General features: G+C 45.0%; 2 protein-coding genes across 4 annotated transcripts; both read left to right on the top strand.

Moving 5' to 3' along the window:
• The first annotated feature begins 524 nt into the window (after window positions 1–524).
• Window positions 525–4834, top strand: TMEM35A (transmembrane protein 35A). Its single transcript, XM_072336286.1, has 2 exons — window positions 525–1008; window positions 3311–4834. The coding sequence occupies exons 1-2, from the start codon at window positions 889–891 to the stop codon at window positions 3695–3697; spliced, it is 507 nt and encodes a 168-aa protein (XP_072192387.1). The 5' UTR covers window positions 525–888; the 3' UTR covers window positions 3698–4834.
• Window positions 4835–5790: 956 nt separating this feature from the next.
• CENPI (centromere protein I) lies at window positions 5791–22779 on the top strand. 3 transcript variants are annotated; one of them, XM_072335312.1, is made up of 21 exons: window positions 5791–5855; window positions 8052–8378; window positions 9006–9143; window positions 10124–10242; window positions 10733–10840; window positions 11971–12019; window positions 12317–12363; window positions 13079–13168; window positions 14071–14199; window positions 14439–14603; window positions 14880–15000; window positions 15206–15297; window positions 15611–15728; window positions 15826–15890; window positions 16353–16450; window positions 16812–16947; window positions 17578–17702; window positions 18809–18857; window positions 19609–19842; window positions 21214–21255; window positions 21892–22779. In XM_072335312.1, exons 2-21 carry the CDS (start codon window positions 8180–8182, stop codon window positions 22021–22023), a joined length of 2256 nt encoding a protein of 751 aa, XP_072191413.1. In that variant the 5' UTR covers window positions 5791–5855; window positions 8052–8179; the 3' UTR covers window positions 22024–22779. The 3 variants fall into 3 exon arrangements, with proteins under 3 accessions (XP_072191413.1, XP_072191414.1, XP_072191416.1); XM_072335313.1 differs by having other exon boundaries at window positions 5802–5879; XM_072335315.1 differs by lacking the exon at window positions 5791–5855 and having other exon boundaries at window positions 8056–8378; window positions 9006–9086.
• The last annotated feature ends 374 nt before the right edge of the window (window positions 22780–23153 follow it).

Genomic DNA, 23153 nt, shown 5'->3' with positions numbered 1-23153 from the left:
GCACACTGCTGACAGGTTCCCTCGTGCTGCCCCTTTGCATGGCTTCCCTCTCATTTTCAGCTCATGGTGAGGGATGTGGTTCATGGAACTTAGCTTAGGTTAGCATCTTAAAAATCACCTAATTCCAATCCCCCTGCCATGCACGGGGTTGCCAACCAGCAGCTCAGGCTGAGCAGAGCCCCATCCAACCTGGCCTTGAATGTCCCAAGGAATGGGGCACCCACAGTTCTCTGGACAGCTCTGTAAAGAGTTTCTTCCTAACCTCTAACCTTAACCTCTCCTGTTTTAGTTTAAAGCCATCCTCCCTCTTTCCATCACTGTAAAAAGTCGGTCCCCATGCTGCTTATAAAGTCCCTTCAGGTGCTGCACTGAGGTCTCCCTGCAGCCCTATTTTCCCCAGGCTGAGCCCCCCAAAATATGAGATCTCCCTGCAACCCCAGGCTGAGCCCCCCCCAGCTCACGGCCTGACTCCATAGGAGAGACGGCTCTCCAGCATCATTGCTTTGTATAATTACACCTCGGCTTCTTGCTGTAAGGTGGGAACAGATCTCTGCTAGGCTGTCCTTCTGCCAAAAGGAAATTGGAGGGGAGAGAATGACTTGACATCAAAAAGCAACACGGGATCAGGAAGCACGGTTGCTGTGGAGCGCTACACGCACAAGGGGAGGAGCTGGCAGCGGGATTGCACCGTCCTCATTGGGATGCGGGGCTCCGGGAGCAGCACCCCGTGCCCGGAGCTGCGGGGTATTGCGGGGCGGGCGTTAGGACCCGGCGGCCGCGGGGCGGAGAGGCCGCATCCCTCCCGCTGTCTCTGCAGCGTTATTCCTCGGCTTCCTCCATGGTGACCGCAGCTCGGAGGCCGCGTTAGGACCTCATCCCGGTGGCTCGATGGCATCCCCCAGGACCATCACCATCGTCGCCCTTTCGGTGGCCCTGGGGCTCTTCTTTGTCTTCATGGGGACCATCAAGCTGACCCCGCGGCTCAGCAGGGATGCCTACAACGAGATGGTGAGGCCGGCGGAGGGGCGGCCGTGCGGCTCTCGGGTGGGGACCGCGACCCCTCGGGAACAACGATGGGAGGGAGGGAGCCGTGCGCTGGGTACAGGGAGGAACCGAGCGAAAAGATGCTGGCATCCCCCCGCGCTCCCTGGGAGAAAGCTGCGGTGCGGGGCGAGGACGGTGGGATGGCACCGCTGTTCTCTAAAGATGGGGGAAGGATGGGTGTGGGATGCAGGGTCTGGGGAGGGGCAGCGGTCCCGGCCATCCCTGGGCAGTGCCCACCCCAGGCGCCCCAGGATTGTGCTCGATGATGTGGGTGCCTTCCTGCAGGGATAATGGCACTGAGTGTCCCCACCTCACCGGGCTTGCACGAGATTAATTCCCATCCGTGAGATGCTGTGGGATTCTTAGCGGGCAGAAAAGGATGTGAAGAATCACCTAATTACTCCTTGTGCTCTGGGAAATGGACCTCTTCCCCTACAGGGTGCTAAGGAGGGGGGTGGCACCGAGTGCACTTATCAGCTGGGAGAGCAAGGGTTGGCCCTCTGCTCCCATCCGCCTTGGCTAATTCTCCTGCCTTCCTCCATTTTCATTTTAGTCCTTGCAATGGTGGAAAAGCACCGGTGTAATTGTTGAGCACGTAAGAAATAGTGATGGAAGTTTCCAGCACGTTCTGTTCTCTCCCATCGCTGCACCTGCTTTTCCTTAGCTCTCAAATAACATCTGAATGGCAGTGCTGTGTCTGCAGCTCTGCACAGGGCTCTGACCGAGAACAGCATTGCAGAATAACTCAGGAGTGAGAGGTGAGGACAAAATGTCCAGAAAACAAAGCTCTCCAGCTCCTGCTGCCTAAGTGAAGTTTAGGAATAAGGCCCTGAGGCTTTAGCAGCATTGCAGAATGCTCGCTCTGCACAGCACTGGGCTTCTCTGTGGGTCTGTGCTTTGCTAGAAGCGAGGCCTACAGGTAGGGATGATCTCCATTTTTATTACAAGGAGGAAGTGGAGGCATTCATATGTTGGGCAACAACATCATTCTTAATGCCCTGCGTTGTGATGAGGCTCCTTAGGTTTCTATGCTTTTGCTGCACAGCAAACCAGGCAGATCTGCTCGGTGGTGGAGATGGGGATGAAAACCCGATCTTGCCCATCAGCATGTGACTTCTTGCCCCAGGCAAACAGAACTGCTGCTATTTACCCAAACGGGCAGTGATTTTTTTCAGTTTTATTTTCCCATTCAGCAAAAAGCCTTACATACACTTGGTCAAGGGATCTCTGTCTGATAGCAAAGCTGAATATTGTTCAACCACAGCATCATCGGCTTCTCTTAAAATTCACAGAGAAGGGGGAAAGCTCTGTGTGCCCATAAGGCAGGTTTCCAAAACTGCCTGGGAAGTAAATGTGCAGACCCACCTATACCCCACGTTCGAATGCAAGAACTTGAGTGTATGTGAGGACAGAGGTTGCTTCTTCCCTCAGACAAGGAGGCAGCCATGGAAAGAGGCTGGCAGCGGCTCACGCTGCTTCTAAATCCAGCATAAATCAGAGGGCAAGGATGTCAAATTGTCTGCATGCTTTCATCTGAGGAAACAGAGGATCACAGAGGTGGGTGAGAGCAGGAGCAGGACTCACAAAGGTGAATCTGATCTCTGATGCGTTGTCTACCCTGCACCGAGTCTGTCCTGCCCACAAACCCCGGGGTACACTGTGTTGCTTTGAGATGGGAAGTGATTTCTTTCACCATCTGTGCCCTGGCTTGTCAGGGACAAGGTGTGTTATTTAAGGCCATGATACTCTCAGACAGTGGTTTCTTTTAAATGTGGTTCTGCATTGCTGATCGTAGCAATGGTAACTTCAGATTTTGGGAGGAGTCCTTAACACGCTCCTAGCTCCAGCACTGGGTGCTAGCTTGCACAGCTGTCTTCCAGCTCCTGAAGGAGAACTGCGGGTTGATGGAGTGTTAATGTCCTTCCAACAGAAGCTTTATGGCTACAGAGGGGTATCGTGCCAGCAGGGTCTGTGATGATTGAACTGATCTTGGTTTCCCAAGGAGGCTGTGGATGCCCCATCCCTGCAGGCATTCAAGGCCAGGCTGGATGTGACTCTGGGCAGCCTGGTCTGGTGGTTGGGACTCTGCACATAGCAGGGGATTGGAACTGGATGATCTTTGTGGTCCTTTGCAAGCCAGGCCATACTATGATTGTATGATTGTATGACTATGATCTTTACATCATACCACACTTACCTATGTCAATGAAAGTCACCTCTTTCTTCTCACATCACCGCATCCTCCACTATCACTGCTTGCTTTCAGAAACGAGCCTACAAGAGCTACGTGCGGGCCCTCCCCATGCTGAAGAAGATGGGAGTCAGCTCCATCCTTCTCCGCAAGAGCATCGGAGCCCTAGAAGTGGCGTGTGGCATTGTCATGACACTGGTACCCGGCCGCCCCAAAGACGTGGCCAACTTTCTGCTCCTCCTCCTCGTGCTGGCTGTGCTCTTCTTCCACCAGCTAGTGGGGGACCCGCTCAAGCGTTACGCCCATGCTCTGGTCTTTGGGATCCTGCTCACCTGCCGCCTGCTGATTGCCCGCCAGCCCGAGGAGCAGCCACCAGAAAAGAGGATGCTGTCGGTGAATGGGGATGAGCAGCCTCTCCTCCATGACCCGGCTCCTGAGAAAGGCAAAGTGAAGGTATCTTAGTGGAGTGAGTCTGAGGAATACGGACCCTCGAGGCAGCTCTCTCCAAAAGCACCCAGAAAAAATTGGTTTGGTTTTGGTTTGTTGTTTTTTGGTTTTTTATTTACCTATTTATATTTTTCAGCTCTCTAAATCAAGTTTCACTTGGGGTCTGAGAGATATATGGTATGTCTACAGCATAGTCTTGCTTTGCTGCTGGTCTGTAATGTAGGAAGATACAAGCTGGCTTAGAGCAGGACCGTTTGCAGGCAGTTAGCACCTGACTGGAGGAGTCCTGGCCTCAACAAAACCAGAGTGTGGGCAAAGACTTGGGCAGTTCATCATGCTAGGTTGGCACTCCTGAGGTGGGGGTTCATCCCTGAACATAAGACCTGAGATCCTCAGCAGTGTAAACTTGGCCTGGATGCACTTCTGCTTTGTTGCAGTCTCAGCAACAGCTGCTGGGTAGAACACAACCATTGCCCTGCGCTGGCTCGTGCAGCCCACCCCATAGAGTCACCCCAGGCACAAATGTACATTTCCTTTGATGTAGTCAGGCAGGGAATGGACCCTACTAAGCATTCTTGTGTTTGAGGGAGGTGTCCCATAGCCTTTGCCTGTGACCAGTCTGTTATGTGGTTCAGTGCTGCAGGGAAGCCGTGATGCACTGCTTACATCTTCTCAGATTTCCATGCTTTGCAGAGGCTTTAGAACAGGGGCAGTGGCCTCTTAGCAGTAACTTTTTCCCTATTTAACATGAAGCAGTGGTATCTCTTTACCTCCCAACTGAGGAGGATGAGAAGCAGGACTGCCTAAAGAGTTCCTTTTATCCAGTACCATATTTGCTGCTGGCAAAAAGCATCAAACTCTCCCTTTCAAGAAAAAAAGAGAAAGAAAAAGAAATCCTTTTTCCCCAAACTTGTTGGAATCCATGGTTACTGCTAACCAATGAGGGTCTGAATATGTCTGGGTGTGACCACCGTGCATCCCATACACAGCTTCAGTGGGAAGGACCCACTGGGGAATGTCCTCTCACAAGGCCCCGAATCCCTGTGTGTCAAACAAGAAGTGTGTTTTACCTCCGAGTTCTGTTTGCTTCTTTCGATGTTTGTCTGGGTTTTCCCTTATTCGTTACTGATGAAAATAAACTGGTTTGGTTTGGTTTGTTGTTTTATTTTTTTTGGGGGGGGGAAATTTGGAGAAAAGTGTCCTTTTGGGAGATGCAGCTGAAAATGATCTTCCTGTGTGCTCTAACACTGCACCTAAAGCAGGCAGAATCACCTTAGGGAGGGTTCAGAGAAAGACAAGGCGATAGTGGATGGGAGCCATGGGAATACTGCTCCAGTACAGAGTAGCAGTGAGAAAAGATATTAAACCCGCAGTCCAAACATTGGTACTGTGTGACTGTAAGCATCAGATAGATGTCTGCATGCAGTGTATCCCGTTTTGCAGTTGCTTCCTCTGCTACAAAGGATGCAGCCCAAACACACATATCATGCAAAACCCCCCTCCTGCAGCCCCAGGGATTATCTTAGATAGAGGGCACTGCCAACAGGGCACCTTGCTGAGGCAACCTCTGCTGCTCAGAGACCATCCCGAGGTCACCCCAAATGCACACAGATGCCTCGAGGCGGATTAGCAGCACTGTGTGCAGCACAGACCACTGCTGTGGGCTCTTTAACTAGATGCAGACAGCAAGTGGATTCCGAAACCTGTGCCTTCTCTATACTTCTCTCTTTCAGAAGGCTGTTCCTGGAGCCAATGATGGCTGCCCTCCATCCCTGCCCTCCATCCCTGCCCTCCAATCACTGCCCTCCAATCACTGCCCCCAGCACCAGCCTATATTTGGAGCCCCATCTTTGCTTGCTGGAGGTGACCAGTGGGCACGAGCTCACCTATCCCTTAGACAACACGTTATGTTAATCCCGTGCCTTGTAACTATCTGGGCCTACTGCATTTTTTAACCCTTTCTTTGCGTTTCCAAACGCGGAGCCGCTCCCATCCGCTCCCGTCTACTGAGCGCAGCGACTGCGCATGCTCAGAACGGCCGGGAGCGCCATCACTGCTTTGCGCATGCGCGTACTGGTTAAAAGACGCACCTCACGCAGAGGCGCTGCGTGGTGTGTAGCGCGCATGCGCGCGGCGTGGCGCGGAAGTTTGAACTGCGGGCGGTTGGAGTGAGGTAATGATGGCGGCGGCCGGCGGGGTGAGCTGGGGAGCAGCGGCGGGACCACGGCTGCCGGGGGGAGGCTGAGAGCGCCGTGGGAGCTCGAGGAGAGCCTCTCGGGGAAGGGGTGTGCGTGCTCGGCTGGGGAGGGCGGCGGTTTCTCCTGACAGGAGCTCTCGTTGCGTCAGAGCACCGCGCTGAGCTCCGTGGGCGCGGCCTGCTGCTGCGCTCCTCCTGAAGCAGCTGTCAGCTGTGGGAGAGAGTGCGACGAGTGTGTCCCAGCGGCTGACACGGTGCTGCGGGGGGAACTGGGGGCTGATCCTGATGGAGCACCACTTTTCAGTAGTGTGTTTTACGCAGAGCTTGGTAGTGTTGCAGTGCTGGTAGCTTTTGTGCTTCACTTGGGCCCTCGCTGTTTCTATTCTTTAAACTCTACCTGTTACATAGAAACAGACCATAAGAACCTAATTGCTGTGGAACAGGTAGGAGAGTGTTGTGGCCCTTCAAAATCTGGGCATCAGCTATCAGGAAATCACCACCCGTTGGCTGGCTGCATTGCCATATAAAGTACAGCAATAGGGCTGCTCACGGTTTTCTTATCTATTTAATTTATGCACTGAATTGGCCTTCTTTTTGTACTGTGTTTGCTGTCTGGTTGTGTTAGTTTTGGATCAAAACAGGATGTAACGCTTCATCAGATGAGCTTTATTTATTAACGTTAGTGTTAAGTCTTGTGAGTTTTATCATCCCTTGAAACAATGACACCAAGCTGAGTGGTGCAGTTGACACGAAGGAAGGAATGCCATTCAGAGGGACCTTGACAGACTTGAAAGGTGGGCCTGGGTGAACCTAATGAGGTTTAACATGGCAAAGTGCAAGGGTTTGCACTTGGGCCGGAAGAACCCCAGGCACTTGTACAGACTGGGAGGAGTTGTCCTTGAGAGCAGCTCGGCAGAGAAAGACCTAGGGGTCCTAATAGATGAGAAACTTAACATGAGCCAGCAGTGCGCTCTGGCAGCCCGGAAGGCAAATGGGATCCTGGGCTCCATCAGGAGAGGGGTGGTCAGCAGGGATAGGGAGGTGATTGTCCCTCTCTACTCTGCTCTTGTGAGGCCCCATCTGGAGTACTGTGTCCAGGTGTGGAGCCCTCAGTACAAAAAAGATATGGAGATTTTGGAAAGGGTCCAGAGGAGGGCCACGAAGATGATCAGGGGGCTGGAGCACCTCCCCTATGAGGACAGGCTGAGGGAGTTGGGTTTGTTCAGCCTGGAGAAGAGAAGGTTGCGGGGTGACCTCATTGCAGCCTTTCAATACCTGAAGGGAACTTACTCCCAGGAGGGGAGCAAACTCTTCGAAAGGGCTGATAATAGCAGGACTAGGGGAAATGGTTTTAAGTTAAAAGAGGGAAGATTTAGGTTGGATGTTAGGGGGAAGTTCATTACTAGGAGAGTGGTTAGGTCCTGGAACAGGCTGCCCAGGGAGGTTGTGGATGCCCCGTCCTTGGAGGTGTTCAAGACCAGGTTGGACGGGGCTCTGGGCAACCTGATCTAGTAAAGACGTATGTTTGGTGGCCCTGCTAGGCAGGGGGGTTGGAACCACATGATCCTTGAGGTCCCTTCCAACCCGGGTCATTCTGTGATTCTGTGATTCTGTGATTGAGCTGGAAGAAGCCCAGGCAGCTGTACAGAAGGCTGCGGGGTGACCTCATTGTAGCCTTTCAGTACCCGAAGGGAACCTGTAACCAGGAGGGGAGTAAACTCTTTGAAAGGGCCGATAATAGTAGGACAAGGGGGAGTGGTTTTAAGTTGAAAGAGGGAAGATTTAGGTTGGATGTTAGGGGAAAGTTCTTTACTAGGAGAGTGGTGAGGTCCTGGAACAGGCTGCCTAGGGAGGCTGTGGATGCCCCGTCCCTGGAGGTGTTCAAGGCCAGGTTGGATGGGGCCCTGGGCAACCTGATCTAGTAAATGTGGAAGTTTGGTGGCCCTTCCAGGCAGGGGGTTGGAGCTTCATGATCCTTGAGGTCCCTTCCAACCTGGGTCATTCTGTGATTCTTTAATTGTGAAAAAGCTGCTCAGTTCAAAACACCTTTGTGTGTGAATCATTCAGTGACTCGCAACTATAAATGTTTTGCTGTGAGAACTGCCGTTAACCTCATGCAAGGTCCCTGTAAAGTCAGTTTGTCAGGATAATGCTTGTTTTCTTCTCTTGCAGGAAACTTGCTCTCTGTTGCTCTTCAACATTTGGAGGTTGATCTGTTTTCTTCCCCATTTGCAATGAAGAATCAGAACCCACATGACAAATGAGTGGAATTCTCCTGTCTCAACTGAAAGTCTGAGAAGATGCAACCAAGACAGAGTTCTAAGCGCTCCAAGCGACCTCTGCAAGTTCACCACAGCAATCAGACTGATCTCTCTGCGTGGCGAAAAGGAGGGGCAGTTGATACTGAGAAAAGTGCCCAGAATCATCAATCTTGGAGTGATCAGAAAAATGACAATGAGCAAGACTCCCTTGAGGAAGCTCTGAGCTACTTTGAGAAAAGTAAGAGCAGGTTTAAGAGTAGCTACACAGACTTGTAAAGATTGTTAATGACTAATGTTCCCTATTCTAACATCTGAGCTTTATAGTAACTCATCTTGTTAGTGTATTTAAAGGTTTTTTTTCTTTTGCTTGTTGTATGAAGCTTGTTTTTCTTGGAAAAGAGAAGGCTTCAGGGAGATCTCATTGTGGCCTTCCAATGCTTGGAGGGAGCATATAAGCAGGAGGGGGAGCAGCTGTTTATGAGGGTGGGCAGTGATAGGACAAAGGGGAATGGTTTTAAACTGAGACACGGAAGGTTTAAGTTGGATTTTAGGAGGAAATCTTTCACCCAGAGGGTGGTGACACACTGGAACAGGTTGCCCAAGGAGGCTGTGGATTCCCCTTCCTTGCAGGCATCCAGAGCCAGGCTGGATGTGGCTCTGGGCAGCCTGGGCTGGTGGCTGGTGACCCTGCACACAGCAGGGGGTTGGAGTTGGATGATCTTTGTGGTTCTTTTCAATGCAGACCACCCTATGATACTGTGGAAGGCCCAGCAAGAAGGGCTACATGTAGGAGCAGTTTGGAGAAGTTTAAAACACTTCATTTTAACTTCAGAAGTTGTTTCATTGTTTGTCTTTTTTATTCTAGTTCAAGATCGAGTTTCACTGAAAAAGAGCGAAGTTTTGCGGAAACATTTGTCTACTATGGAAAGCATTGCCCTGAAAAGAGGTTTACCCCCTGAAGGTTTTAATGTATTGCTAGATGTGGCACTCAGTGGCAAACTTGGTAAAATGTTTATGTACTGTTGGCACGTCTTCCTTCCCTTCTAACTGAACCTGCTTGAGGTGGTACATTTATAGTGGCTATAGGGTTTGGCATAAAAATAATCTTTGTTGCATGCTCCATTGTGGATTCTGAGTCCAGATGCCATGTGGTATGGAATATCCCTTTAGCCAGTTTGGGTCACCTGTCCTGATTCTGCCCCTGCTCTGCTTCTTGTTGCACTGCCAGACTTGTTGATCTGAGGAAGTGAAACATCTTTGGAATTGTGTAAGCACTGCTCAGCAGCAACTAAAACATCAGTGTGTTATCATCATAGTTTTTCCCTCCTAAATCCTAAACATGGCACTTTATCAGCCACCACAACGAAAACTAACTTTATCTCAAGCAAAACCAGGGTACTTTCCTAAGTGTGTTAATGAAACTCACTAAAATTAGAGCGTTGTACTACCAATCAATTCCCTGTCACTGCAGTCTATTGTTTTGCACTCTTAGAAATTGTGGCCACCACTTGTATTTCCAGATTAATGTATTAAATGAGAAGGATGACCTTTCCCTTTCTCACATCCAAGAGGAGCATGCAGGGTTCTTTCCTCATTATGCAAGTAATTTTGTTCTTTTATTGATTCACATTGCTTGGCTTATCTCTAAGGCAGTAATTTGCTGATGTTTGGCTGGCACTCATATACTCTTTTGGTGAAGGAATTGGTCATTAATATTTCCAGAGATGTGCTACTTTTCTTTGTCTTGCAAGGAGTCTAGAGGCTGTTTCAATACTAAAATACTAGATATGCTGTTTTCTGTCTTTAATCTGGATATTTGGTTTTCTTTTGGGAGATACAAATAGTCCCTAATGGATTCTTGTGCACTGTTACTGTAAGCAAAGAAGCTCTGAGTAATTTGGGTGATCTTAACCTAACCTGTTAAACTATATTGAAGAACCTGGTATTTGAGCAGTATCTGATCTTCATTGGTTTGTTTTGCAGCTGATACAGTGAATATTCGTTTACTGAAGAGCCTAATTCCAACCACAACAATACCAGAAAGTTCTATTGTTTCCTCTGTATCTTGGTTCTGTGTCAGCAAATGCTCAAGCAATGTCCAGGTAATTTCATAAATGTTTGCTACAGTTAATGTTTCTGCACAGGATTGATGAGGACAGGTGATGTGCAGGATTTCTGCTTCCTGTGGTTTTAATGTACAAAGCTATTGCATAAACTGCTGATGGAGAGACCTGCACCTGAAGTGTCAGTGGGATGCTTTGGAGTTAAGTGGAATCTTGCACAGTTTCTACTTGTCTTGTGTCTGGTGTGGAAACCTTTAAGGACAGTCCTTCTGGCCTTCATGTAGGTGGCTGAAGGTTTGCCTCATCTTTAGGGGCTAGCACATATTCAATGCTGATGATTCTTCTGTTGGAGTATGGCAGTAGATGTTCTGTCTGGCTTTCTTCCACAACCGAATTAGTGCTGGTTGTTTATCTGTAGCTGTCTGGTTGTCTTTGAATGTCCTGTAATGACTGTTTCTCTTAAGCTGGTTGGTGCCTTGTCTGTCCTGCTTTTGCCTGTTAATGTAAGACAGCTATTTTCTGTCTGCAGCTGCTTTTTCTGAGATGGCTGATCACGATGTTTGACTTCATTGATCACAAGGAACAAGTTCATGCCCTCTATGGCATCTTCTTTTTCTTCCTGAATGACGAGAAGTTGGTAAGGAGAACTGAAAAACATATGAAATTGAACAAAATAAGTCTAAATTAGTAGTTTGCATATTGATAATAGAATTAGACAGGAATAGCTGCAAACTAGAGGCTTTTTTTGTGGAACTCATTTTCCTCTTCTCCTTTTGGATTTGATGGTTGCTGGGTACTTCAGAAACAGGGAAACACTGAGTTGTTTGCTTGAATGATGTGGTCTGGTTGTTAAAATGATTTCAAGAATTGATAATCTCATACACAGAAACAGAGCTGCAGTGTATGCTGCAGTGCTTGGAACAGCTTTTATAGGGCATCAGCTGATAAAGTCCTTTTACTCCTGAGAAGGAAAAACTGACTTGTGTACCTAGGGCAAAAACACAACAACACAACCTGGAGAAATGTTTATTGAATGATGAGAGCTCAAAATGCTGTTCTTTGTTGGTTTGCAACAGAGCTTAAATAAGAACAGGTACTGAGGAATTTTGTGCTGTAAGGTATCTGCAAAGTCTGGGTGCTGTGATGCTGAAATAGCTAGATTTGATTCATGGTAAGGTAATACTGGAGTCCCATTAGACGTGAAATCGGTCATATTAATCCAGTTCAGAATACTTTGGGGTTAAGACTCAAAGTTCTGATTACACAGTCAGCCAAATTTTCGACTGTTCAACATCAGTTGTAATCTTTTCAGGAAACTGGATTTATATTTCAAAGCAGCATTTTCAAGTACAGCTGAGTTGATCTCAGACCCTTGCAGCCCCTGTTGTAGTTAGCATTAATATGTTCTTTTTATTTAGGGGTAACTTTTGCTTTGGAAACTTTCACTGCTGATCTCTGAGATACACAAATCACATTCTCAAACACAGGACCAGGGGTCCCTGAGTAGTCTGATTACTATGAAAACTGCATATATATACATATGTAATGTCACATATGGCAGTTTTTTGTAGGTGTAAGGATGTGCTGCTTCCTATGGGAAGTAAGGTAACCTGCCCCTCACTGGGGATGCAGTGATGACTTGAGGCAGCAGATGGAATGAAGCAGTACTAGCTTGTGAAGTCCATATGGAATGGGTCTCCCCTTCAGTGTGTCCTGATTTGTGGTTTGCATCAGCAAGACAGATTCATTGCTGCCTTTTCTTTGCAGTGTCCCTACATCTGCCATGTGCTCTACCTGTTGACCAGGAAAGAAAATGGTGAGAGTCCTCATTTGTATGAGTTGAAATACCATTTTGTTTCTTATTCTGTGTACTGCTGCTGCCACATTTTCCAATGGAGGTAACACAATGACCAGGCAATGCAGTCCAGGAGACCTAAGCTATAATTCTATCTGATATCATACTTGATGAAGCAGAAACCTGTCTATTAGCCCAGAAATAATACTGGCTGTTCCTGCTTGCTTTGCTATACCAATAGAAGTTGCATCTCATTTTCACTTAAATGCTGAATGAAAGTGTTTTTTAGTTTCTAATGTTCTCCATTGTTTTTTCCAGTCAAGCCTTTTCGGGTCAGGCGACTCCTTGATCTCCAATCAAAAGTGGCAAGTTAATTTCAAATCTTGTAGAGGCTGAAACTTAATGGTGCAGCTTCTGAGTGTCCTTACAGAACAGAGGCGAGCAGCTTAAGATGGGATTAGGCTTGGAACAGTAGGCTGTAATCTTTCTAGCATCTGAGCTTCTCTACCTTGCATTTGCATCCTGAATTCTCATATTGTGTTTTTTTCTGTTGTCATGAGCACATGCAATGACGTGTACAAAACTTTGTTTCATAGAGATGTGGTAAAATCTCTGATGTGAAGAGCGACTTGTTTTCACTTATCTGTTACCTTATTTAATTTCCTGTTCCAGGCTTTATTAAACGTTTCTGGGAAATATAAGATTGTACAGTACCTGCTGCCTTTTTGTAAGAAACTAAAATGGCTGTAGAAGTAACTACAGCTGCTAGAGGGGTATACATGGAGCTATGTAGCTACAGTAACACTTGGAGCATTTAATCTGCAGAGCACTGTATTTTTGAATAGCTTTTATCTGTTAAATGTCTTATTAGAGCTATGACAGTATCAAGTCCTTTCTCGTAATCCCTCCCTGCAGTATTTCACAGACTGTTTTTACTCTATTCATTGTATACCTCTAGTTACTTACTGATGTGTACTTATGGAAGCTTTCAGTAATGAGAGTTTTTCTGCTTTGTAAATACAATATTTGATATCTATATTAAAAACATATCACATCTTTTTCTTCCTCTTTTCTTGACAGGGTATGCAACCTCATCTACAGGCTCTGCTATCGCTTTATAAGCTTTTCCGTCCTGAGCTGGTATCCATAACCCTTCCTCAGAAAATGAAGGTGAGGAGTCAGATTTAATCTATCTGGAGCCAGCACCTAGGACAGTATTTGTGATGAGCTTTCTGCTTGTGCCATAGCATGTATACTATGTATACTAATGTATACATGTGTACTAATACATATATTACTTCTCAGAAAAGGTTGGTCAGACACTGGAATGGATGCCCAGGGAGGTGGTGGAGTCACCGACCCTGAGGGTGTTCAAGGAAAGACTGGATGTTGTGTTGAGGGACATGGTTTAGTGGGAGCTGTTGGCAATAGGTGAATGGTTGGACTGGATGATCTTTTAGGTCTTTTCCAACCTTGGTAATTCTATGATTTTATGTTTTAGTGATGAAGGTAGGTTCTATTTCTTGGATGTCCTTGTGATATTTTGGGACTTGATTGGAGTTAAATGTAAATGAAATGACAAAAGTAAGTTTTGTGCAGAGACGTTGTGCTTGTGTCAGGTGTTGGGCTTCGTTCATTCATCCAATTTCATTTTAGCTGTGATACCTGATTCGAGAGCTCAATTACTCATTGAGTTGTTCAGTTTGACTGAGTTCATGAAGCCTTCCTTATAACTTGCACATGCATTCCTTTGTCATAGCTTTATTTTAGTGTGTGCTTGAGATTTACTCTATGAACAGATGATTGATCTTAAGAACTATAAGTATTGGAATTCCCTTAAGAAAAAGCAGGCGTTTCAGAAGGAGCATGAAAGTGTAGCTGCTGAAGTACAGTTGAAAGATAATGAAAGCAAGGAATGATGAGAGTTACTTGCTGTCAAATCCTAGCCTCTTGGTCTGCTAGGCAGAGATGATTGTATATACATCACTGATGTCTGCTGGAATAGTATCTGGTCTTTCTGATACTTTGTCTTAGTTTGGTTTCTTGCATATTTGTCTGATTTTTGTTTTCAGGCTTATTTCAAGAATGCAGACAGCCCCTGGAAGGCAGCAATGAATGCTGTAAAGCAGAGAAACCAGGCCAATTCTACTGTGCCCCAACCATTGCTTCTAGGCACAGCTCAACCTCGCTCCCGGAAAAGAGTAGGTTTTGCTCCTCAGGAAGCTGCCAAACAGCTGTTTTCACGATGAGTAATGGCAAATTGTGGGAGCTGGGTTATATCTCAGAGCTCTGAAGGGTGGGATAGCCAAATGGAAATGCAGTGTGCCCACTGTATTGGAAGTCTGGGTGCTTTCTTTCTCTTTGCATAACAGGATCTTTGTGAACAGTGGGCACAAGTGCACAGCTGAGTCACTGCTGTTTGTTTGTTTCTTTTCTGCAGAAATGGAATACCCAGTTGATTATACCTGCAAGCAGTGCCAACGCACAAAATGTAGCAGTGGGTGGGAAAATGAGCCGTGTTGATTCATACAGTGCTAACGAATCTTTTCCAGTGGAGCAGCTGCGGACCTTTCCCCAACTCCTACAAAACATCCACCGCCTGGAGGTGAGTGGCAGGAAGGTCTCAGCAAGCTCTGTGCATGCTTTGGAGAGATCCAAAGATTTTTGTCCATGCCCTTATAGATATCTAGTGTGTGGGCATCCTAATTCAGGAAGAGCATCTAGTCCTACCTGAGGCTGGTGAGCAGGAGGTCTGGAGGATGATCTTTTTGCCAATGAAGGATTGGACAGCTCTGATAGCATGAGAGTCTGTGGCAATTTGCAAATATAAACACAATAACTAGTTTGGTTTTGTTTATTTATGTTGCCGCTGTTCTTGCAGTTTCCTTCCCAGATGGGCTCAGTGCTAACAAACCCATTATTGCTTCACTACATGAACTGCAGAAAAGATGAATCTGTTTATCTGAGGCTCTACTATTGGATGGGACAGGTTCTTCAGGAAGGTAGGAAATCAGCATAACCTTGCACATTGGGGTGGTTAAGGATGTCTCTAGCTTTTCACCATTTGATAATAGTGCTTTGCCATTTGGGTTTATAGTTCTACTTGTGTAGTACTAGAACAAACACTGCATAAGAGTTGAATTTTATTTCAGGTTTTGTTTATTCTTGCTGTGCTCTTGTTCAAATGCATTACTCTCTCCTCTTCAGAATGCACCTGGTGTGTAGTTGATAATAACCAATATGAAGAAGAATTCAAAGGCTTCCTAGAAACTGCCTACAGGGCAGAGTGTTTCTTGCAGGTAAGTTCCTGCTATGTGGAAACCAAGGGTTTCATGAAGTTGTTCCTTAACGTATTTTTGAGACACGTGTGCTTCCTGTATTTTAACTGAGAAATGGCATTGTCTGAAATCTCCCCAGAATCTTTAAAAATACATTTTCCCATAGAGAGCCAATTTTTTGGAGATAACTGTTGTTTCTGCAGGAATGGTAATTTGAGTGTCCCGGAGAACTGCACGAAGCAGGTGCAAACCTCTTCCTTCTCCAGGAGATTTGATCATGGCAGGGTTCAGGCATAGGAGATGAATTTCTCAGTGCTCACTTTCCCCTTTCTAGGAGGGATTTCCTTCCTGCGAGGAGTTCCTGTACAGGAGTCTTCCTCTCTGGGATGGCGTTTCCTGCCGTTCACAAATCCTCCAACTTGTGAGCTGGATCCCCCTCAGTACCTTCTGTGGTATGTATTGCAGATCTTTTGCATGAGGTTGGGCAGTGTCTGATCCCAGAGGAACAGTTTAAGCACAGGTAGCATGCTACTTTCTTGTTTATTCCAGAGATGAAGTCACAACTCTGCGATCCCCTGGCACAGCTCTTCTTCACATCATCCCTTTACTTTAAGGTAATCTGAGTGAGTGGCCATTTACTTCTAGTTGGTACTGCATCTGTGTTTGTATAAGTTGTAACAGTCTGAAGTATAGTACAGAGAGAAGTCTGTGCCCAAGGGTAAAATGTTCTGATGATGAAACTTCTCTGGGAACTCAAGTGCCTTTTAAGATATCTTATTTTTTGAGCTAAGTTGAGGCACTGGATTTAGAAAGAGCTGTCTGATAGTATGAAAGGCAGTAGCTGGTTTTTATTGCAGTTCTAACAGAATTAAAAACTCTCATTCTCCAGCAAAAACTATGTAATATATACACTCAGTTTAAAGGGAGACCACAGATACTCAGAGACCACAGATACTCACTTCTCTTTGAGAAACTCTTGATACATTTCCTTGTACACTTTAATTCTCAGCGTGTCCTGCTCAGTGTTTTTCACTCGTGTTATTTTTCAACATCTTGTCATCTTTTTAATCCTACAGTGCAGCGTTCTGGAGAGTCTGAAAGAGCTGTTACAGAACTGGTTAAACTGGCATGTGGTTCAGCTGGATTCAGAGTCTGATTCTCAATTCAGTACTTTGTAAGCTTGTCTAAAACACATCTACATATGTCTGTTACCTAATGCTAAGATTACTTGGTATTACTGTAATGTTTCTGCTATATTGTAAGCTACCTCTTAGGTCCTGACTTTTATTTCTGATTTAAAAATATTTTTATTGGTATGTCCAGATCTCAAGATCCTTATAACACTGACAGCTTGGGTCATCTTTGTAATTATGTGGGTAACAATCTATTACTGGATGTACTTTATAAAAAAACATAATACCAAATACTTTGGGGTGGCAGGGCAGAAGAATGACTTGGCTTCTTTTTCTGTATGTTTCTACCTGTTGTGGAGGGGTGTGTGTGTGTGTAGTAATATTCAGTGTGTACTGTTACAGGAATACCACCCTTTCTGGACTTGTGAATGGGGTGGCTGAACTGATCAGCTTTGTGGGACGGATTTCTACTGCTGCGTTGCACTTGGAGAAGAGTCATACCTTCTTGCTGTACTTCATCCTGGATTTCTATGAGACCGTATGTGTTCCATTTGCTTTGTCTTTCCAAATCCCATTTCCCTGAGGCTGTTTGCATTTTTTTTCTAGCTGAAATGATGTTACCTTCCCAAATATGGTTGGATAAGCTTTGATTAATTGCTGGGATGTTCTTTAAATGCTCCATTATAGTTTTTCCCCCAGCACTGAATAGTATTCAGTCTACTCTCTAGCTTCCCTCCATCTTCTCTACAGATGTGTTTACTGCCAGGTGAACTCAGCCATGCTGTTGTTGCTTCTACAGCATGGCTAACATTGCAAGGAATTAAGGACATGATGACAGGGATGGGAGCTTATAACTAAAATGCTAATTAAACATGTGAAGCAAATGGGCTGTGTTTTGGAGGGGTCTAAGTGAGTGTTACCCAACAAGCAACCAAACACCAGCATTCTGGGATACTTAAATGGTTGAACCAGACTGAGATGTGAGCTGAGAGTGGATAAATGCCTTGTACCTGAGAAAAATGAATAGAAGGTTGGAGTGAGACAGTTCCTCCTGGATCAAATTGATGGAGCTGGCTAGAATGCAGCATTGTGCACTCTTTTGCTCCTAGATGTTTGGGGGTTTGTTAATGGCAGTAATAATCTGCCTAGATTTGCTTTTTTCCTGCAGGTGTGTGACATATATCTGAAGTACAAACTGCCATTGCTAATAATGCCTCCTGCTGGAGTTTTCTACCCAGCACTGCTCAGCATGGATTCTGTCAACTTAAATCAGCTCTGCTACATCATGTACAGGTACTATGAATGGTGTGGGCTGTAGGGATTTCTCTTGTTGGTCTTTTTTGAGTTTTTGAAAATGAAATTATGTGGGTCTATAAATCTGAAATGGGTATCTATACTTTTTCTCCTTATATAAAACAAAGATAATGTTCTAGTTGTGTCCAGCTTTCATGGTAAAATATTTTAGAGCTGTAACTTGCATTTTGTTCCCCGGTCTGTTATCCTAAATGGCAGCATTCTGACCTTTCCTAATATTACTTTTGTTATCACTAATGTGTGAAGGAAGGAGTTTGATATAGTTCTGAGGGGATTTATGTTGCCTAGCAACAAAGAGCTTGCAATCATTAGCGGGTTAAGCATTAAACTTCTTAGTCTTGTGCTCTGACCATCAGATTTGACTTTTTTCCTTGCAAATTCTGTGCCGTGCTGAGTAGGAAGCACTTTTGCCACCCTGAAAATGTGTGGTAAATTTAGGGTTGCCTTGTGCTTGCAAGCCCAACAGCAGCACTGTTTAGGTCTGCTGGATCCACCCCTACTGCTCTTGGCCCTGTTAATTCCAGTGGCTGCATCTGAGAAGAAGAGTAGCCAATTGCTGACAGCTGGCGTAGGGCTCTCCATGTGGCTTTTTTCTCTAAGGAGTCTGCAGGGTAATTAACATGACAGGATGCTCTCTGGGAAATGAGAGGAGCTAGTGCTTATTATATGGAACAACTGTCAAGTTGTGTTACTTCCAGTGACTTCCGTTTCTCTGCTTAGTGAATGAAAGTCTCTCATCTTAAAGATACACTGCATTTTTCTGCTTATTCCAAGGCTAAGCTGATTCTTGTGTATAGCCTTTCTGAAAGTTTGTCTCTGGTAAGCTCAGTTGTGTGTTACTCATCCAAGACATGAACCTTATCAAATTTGTCCTTACTCCCTCAGGAAAAACTGATGCCAAGTGATCAAGTCTCTTTGATTTTATTTCCTGCCTCTCTTTTGATCAGAAGAGGAAAACTTGTTGGTCTCTTGTATTAAGAAAACCTTTCTTCACTCTATGTAAATGTTTCACCAGTGGTTTTTTTTCCAGCAGTGACAGATAAGAGAGTTAGTAAGTTTTACTGACACCTGTTGTTTTGTTTTAGGTATAGAACCAACTTGATAGCCGCAAAAGAGAACGAGATAAGTAAAAAGGTATCTGCTGTGCTCTAGAATGGACCTTAGTATGGAGTGGGGTTCAGCAGGGGGAAGGTGTTTTGATAGTGCTCTTAAGGACTGCAGGGAATGTGTGGCTGTTCAAAGATGTTTGTTGTAGGCTGCCTACCAGGTCAAACGAGCACCACAGTGTTCGTTCACTCACCCCAACAGGGTGGGGGCAAGATGTGGAACTTTGAGGGAGCGACAATAAAAACTATTTACAAAGATGGAGAAGGGAAAGAAATAATAGTAATGATTTTATATATTTATGTATTTTATGCACAGTTAAGTACTTTCTACTTGCTGAGTGATGCCCAGCCAGTCTGAGCAGCAGCAGGCCTCTTTCAAGGCCAGCCATCTCCCCCTGCCTCCTTAACCCCATCCCTCCCTCCCCCCCCCTTCCAATTCACCCCATATTTTCACATGATGTCATATGGTGTGCAATATCCCTTCTGGCCAGTTTGGCTCAGCTGTCCTGGCTCTATCCTATCCCAGCTCCTTGTGTACCCCCAGCTCCCTCCTTGGTAGGGACAATACAAGAAGCTGAGATATTCTTGGCTCCACACAGCATTGCTCAGCAGCAACTGAAACATGTGTGTTATTGACATAGTTCTCCTGAAGCCAAAACACAGCATCATGCCAGACACTAGAAGAAAATCAGTTCTGTCCCAGCTGAAAGCAGGGCAATGCATTTGTGATTGTTTTTTTTATTTTATTTTTTTAATTTTTGTTTGTTTTTGTCCCTTAGAAAATACAGCAATTCAAGTTCAGTAGCCAGACATATCAAGAGTATAACCAGTACATAATAGCCATGGTGGGTTGTCTGTGGACATCCAGTGCCTTCGAGAAGGATAATCATCCTCAGGGCATTCGTATGGATGATGAATTGCTGAAGAAAACCGGAGTGCAGGAGTATAAAAACAGCTTCAATATTGTCTACCACCCAGCTCTGATGTGTTATGCTGTTGACTTCCTGCAGCAGGTAATGTTGTAGGTGAATACCTTGGCCTTTAGCAGCACCAAAGAGTGTAGTGATGTTTTCTCTAAAGAAGCCTCTCTGTCTGTTGGCTGAGTAAAAACAGCTTGATGTTGATTTGTGCATTTTCACAACTAAAATGGATAAATAACATAGAAATGTACTGATTCAGTAACCTTCTTCACAGAATACAGTGCGTGACTTAAACTTTTAAACTCCCAAAGATGCAGAAATGCGTAATTAAGTTGTATTTGGGTATCCACAGCAGAACTTGTAGCTGTGCTTTCTGGCTTTTTCTTTGCCTTTTGAGAATGGTCTAAACAAATACATGTAGCTGCTTCCAAGTACGGGATGAAACATGGTGTACTCTAACATCCAATGCAAGTTCTATTAGCTGAATTCAAAATGCCCTCATGTTCCTACAGTTAATGAACAGTGGAGGGAGCAGCTTGCCAGGTTGTTACTGTTTAAGAAGTGCGTGTCGCTCATAGAAATCAGGCTTTGTAGGCTATCCACGAGGTGCACAAAGCTGCTGTTTTGTTGCAAGGACTTCTGGCAGACTGCGAGCATGCTGCTGGAATGCAACACAGCAAACCTTAGGTTAAATGTGAAGAATGCTGGTTAGGTACACTACAGATTTGCCTTGGCTTACATGCTTAGTGTCTTGAACCTGAGTACTTTGTTACTGTTGGCTTAAACCCAAGCTTTCCCTTTGCTGGATGAAAGGTTTCTAATATGAGTTGATAGTTCTATCTTCTTTGGTTTTTCTCCTGCTATTGCAGAACTTACATCTTTTTTTCTATCTAGGTCCTTTTTCCTTGTAGCTTTTGTAAGCTTTTAAAAAACCCAACAATGTAATTCTGAAGAACTCTTCCACTCTTCTCACTGCATCACTGAGACAAGAATGTTTTGACTGCAGTGCTCTTTTCTTAAAGGCTTCAGTGCTGAGCACCAGAGGGCGCTGCTCTGTAGTACATCTCGAGAACACAATATGTTCTCTTCCTGCCTTGTTTCATTGAGGGGAATTATTTATCTACTGCTCATGGAAATCATAGAATCCCCGAGGTTAGAAAAGACCTCTAAGGTCATGCAGTCCAGCTGTTCTGCAGGGATGCCTTGTATGCTGTGCAGAAGAAGTTGCTAAAGGCACTGATGCATATCTCTATTGCAACCTTGTAATACTGCAGTACTTGTGGACTTGGCCAGGTTTAACACTGGAAGCTCATTCTGAAAGATAATTAAATATCCCTGACTGATTTTGCATACCTGGAATTCCTGATTTACGAGGGGAGCAAGCAGTGGCCTGGCCATGCTGGATGTTCTTTTGGTATACATGCTTGACACCGTTCTGACACTGTTTTATTTTCCCTCCTTAAGGCCTGGCCAGATGATACCACTTTCAGCTTCAATCTAATTAAGGTAAAATGACTGTTTTCACAAAAACAGGGACACTTTCAGCAGCTACTTAGTAGAGGATGTGGGGGCAGTGGGTGGGGGAGAAGAAGCTGATCAGCTTCAGAAATGCTGGTATATAACTGGTATTCTTCTGGTATGCTTAAAGCAGAATTTGTACTACCAATCAACAAACAGAATATTAAATTTGAGATGAATGCATAGTGTTGCTTTAGCTTAGAACAACTGAATAACTGTCATAGCAGTTTGTTTCCTTTCCTGTATCATGGTGTCCTTCAGTCCTGATCTGGAAGAATCACACTGTTATTGAGGGAAGACTTCAGTATCCATGTGAATTTGGTCTTTGACATCTTTGCTGTTGATCCAACAGATGTTGCTCTCTTAGAATTGGGATTTATGAACATCCTGTGTATTAAATAAGACCATGGTTTGTTTGTTATGTTCAAGCTAAGAACGTGAAATATGTAAGTGAGAAGTCTAGGCATCTGGGTACAGGGTGAGACCTCTGTATACCTGTGGAGTGTTTATGGGCCTGGATGGTTGTTGTCAAGCTGGCAGGTTGAATTTGCATAATTCTTCAGATTGGCTCAAGAAAGCCAAAGCATGACCTGCATATCTGACTATTCTTTTCTCCTTTTTCAGGGAAAGAAGTGGAACTGGTATCTGAGCTATCTCTACGGGCAAGGTTTAGAGGGCCTGAAACTCTTCATTGAAAGCAGCATCAATCGTGTTTCCAAGGCCTCTCAAAGTAAACCAGAGGATGAGGAAGTGTGACTCAAGGACTTGTTGGAGCCTTTCTGTCATCTGGAATAGGGAAACAGAATGTTAACGGACTGTGTCAGTAATTCTTCCTTCCTCAGAGGAAAGAAGCAGAGCAATTATGCTTGCCTGCATTTTCATGCTGGCATCTGTGTTAGGAAAGCAAAAATAGAGAAGGAACGTTAAGGCTGTTTTAGTTCACCAGCACTGAACCCCCTTATTTCCTGCTGAACTTTTTTAGTCCAAGACTGTTGAGCTGATGTGATATGTGACATCCCTGATTTTTATCCTCGTTTTTCTTTGCTGGAGTATCTGAGGGGGGGGAAAAAGAAAAACATTTTCCATCTCAAAGCTGTGGCGAGAAGTGTTGCCTTATTTAGAAGATGCGTTGATGTGACCCTCCTCTTTCTTTCCTGACAACTTACACATACCCTGAACGACTGATTTTTGTGCCAGACTGGAGGACTCCGTGTTTCCTAGTTCCCTGTTGTGCCACGTACATGCTGGCTCATAACAGGATGGCCAAATGGACCCTCCTGAACTTCACTTTTGTTACGAGTCTTCCAGAAGAGACTTTGTGATACCTTTGACTATAAAGTTCTTGTAATGCAGCTGAAGAACTTTGTGCGCCACTGGCTTGCTGGTGACCTTCAACAGCTTAACAGCGTTGCCACTGGCTTACTGTTTCCTATTGATAAGCTTTCCCTTTTTGTGTTTTTAGTGCTATAATGTTGTATATTAAATGTGTACATATATAATGTATATTCTGTTAAAAAAAAAAAAAAGCAAAAAAAACACATCTAAACTTCAAAAATGACATTTTGAAGGATTTTTGTTTTTAGAAAAGAAAATGTATCTTCTTGTATTCTGTTCTTCACACTAAGTAGAGGTCAGATGAAGCTGAACTTCCAATTATCTCACCACTAATGTGGTTGTAAATGCTTTGAAGGTGAGTGCCAGAGACTTCCTTTCAGCTGAGGAAGATGCCTGTGTCTGAAGGGTGTCTGTTGTATGTAAATACCTCTAAAATGCTAGTAGCAAAGTGTATAGTTATTGATCCTTGGGATCAGTTTTTTTCCTTAACCTTTGTAGGTGTTTTATTCAGGAATAGCAGCATTGGTTGTGGCACCACCACAGCTCTTATG

The sequence above is a fragment of the Excalfactoria chinensis genome, chromosome 4, assembly GCF_039878825.1.
Source record: "Excalfactoria chinensis isolate bCotChi1 chromosome 4, bCotChi1.hap2, whole genome shotgun sequence".
Lineage (NCBI taxonomy): Eukaryota > Metazoa > Chordata > Aves > Galliformes > Phasianidae > Excalfactoria > Excalfactoria chinensis.
Note: the sequence above shows the minus strand (reverse complement) of the source record. Positions and strands in the feature narration are given on the sequence as shown.

What these genes read in the sequence shown, in the direction of transcription:
- TMEM35A (XM_072336286.1), top strand. Translation starts at nt 889, where the DNA reads ATGGCATCCCCCAGGACCATCACCATCGTCGCCCTTTCGGTGGCCCTG. An exon ending in GGGATGCCTACAACGAGATG is followed by an intron (nt 1,009 to 3,310) that starts GTGAGGCCGGCG and finishes GCTTGCTTTCAG; the next exon opens with AAACGAGCCTACAAGAGCTA.
- CENPI (XM_072335312.1), top strand. Translation starts at nt 8,180, where the DNA reads ATGCAACCAAGACAGAGTTCTAAGCGCTCCAAGCGACCTCTGCAAGTT. An exon ending in GGCACTCAGTGGCAAACTTG is followed by an intron (nt 9,144 to 10,123) that starts GTAAAATGTTTA and finishes TTTGTTTTGCAG; the next exon opens with CTGATACAGTGAATATTCGT. An exon ending in TTGATCTCCAATCAAAAGTG is followed by an intron (nt 12,364 to 13,078) that starts GCAAGTTAATTT and finishes TTTTCTTGACAG; the next exon opens with GGTATGCAACCTCATCTACA.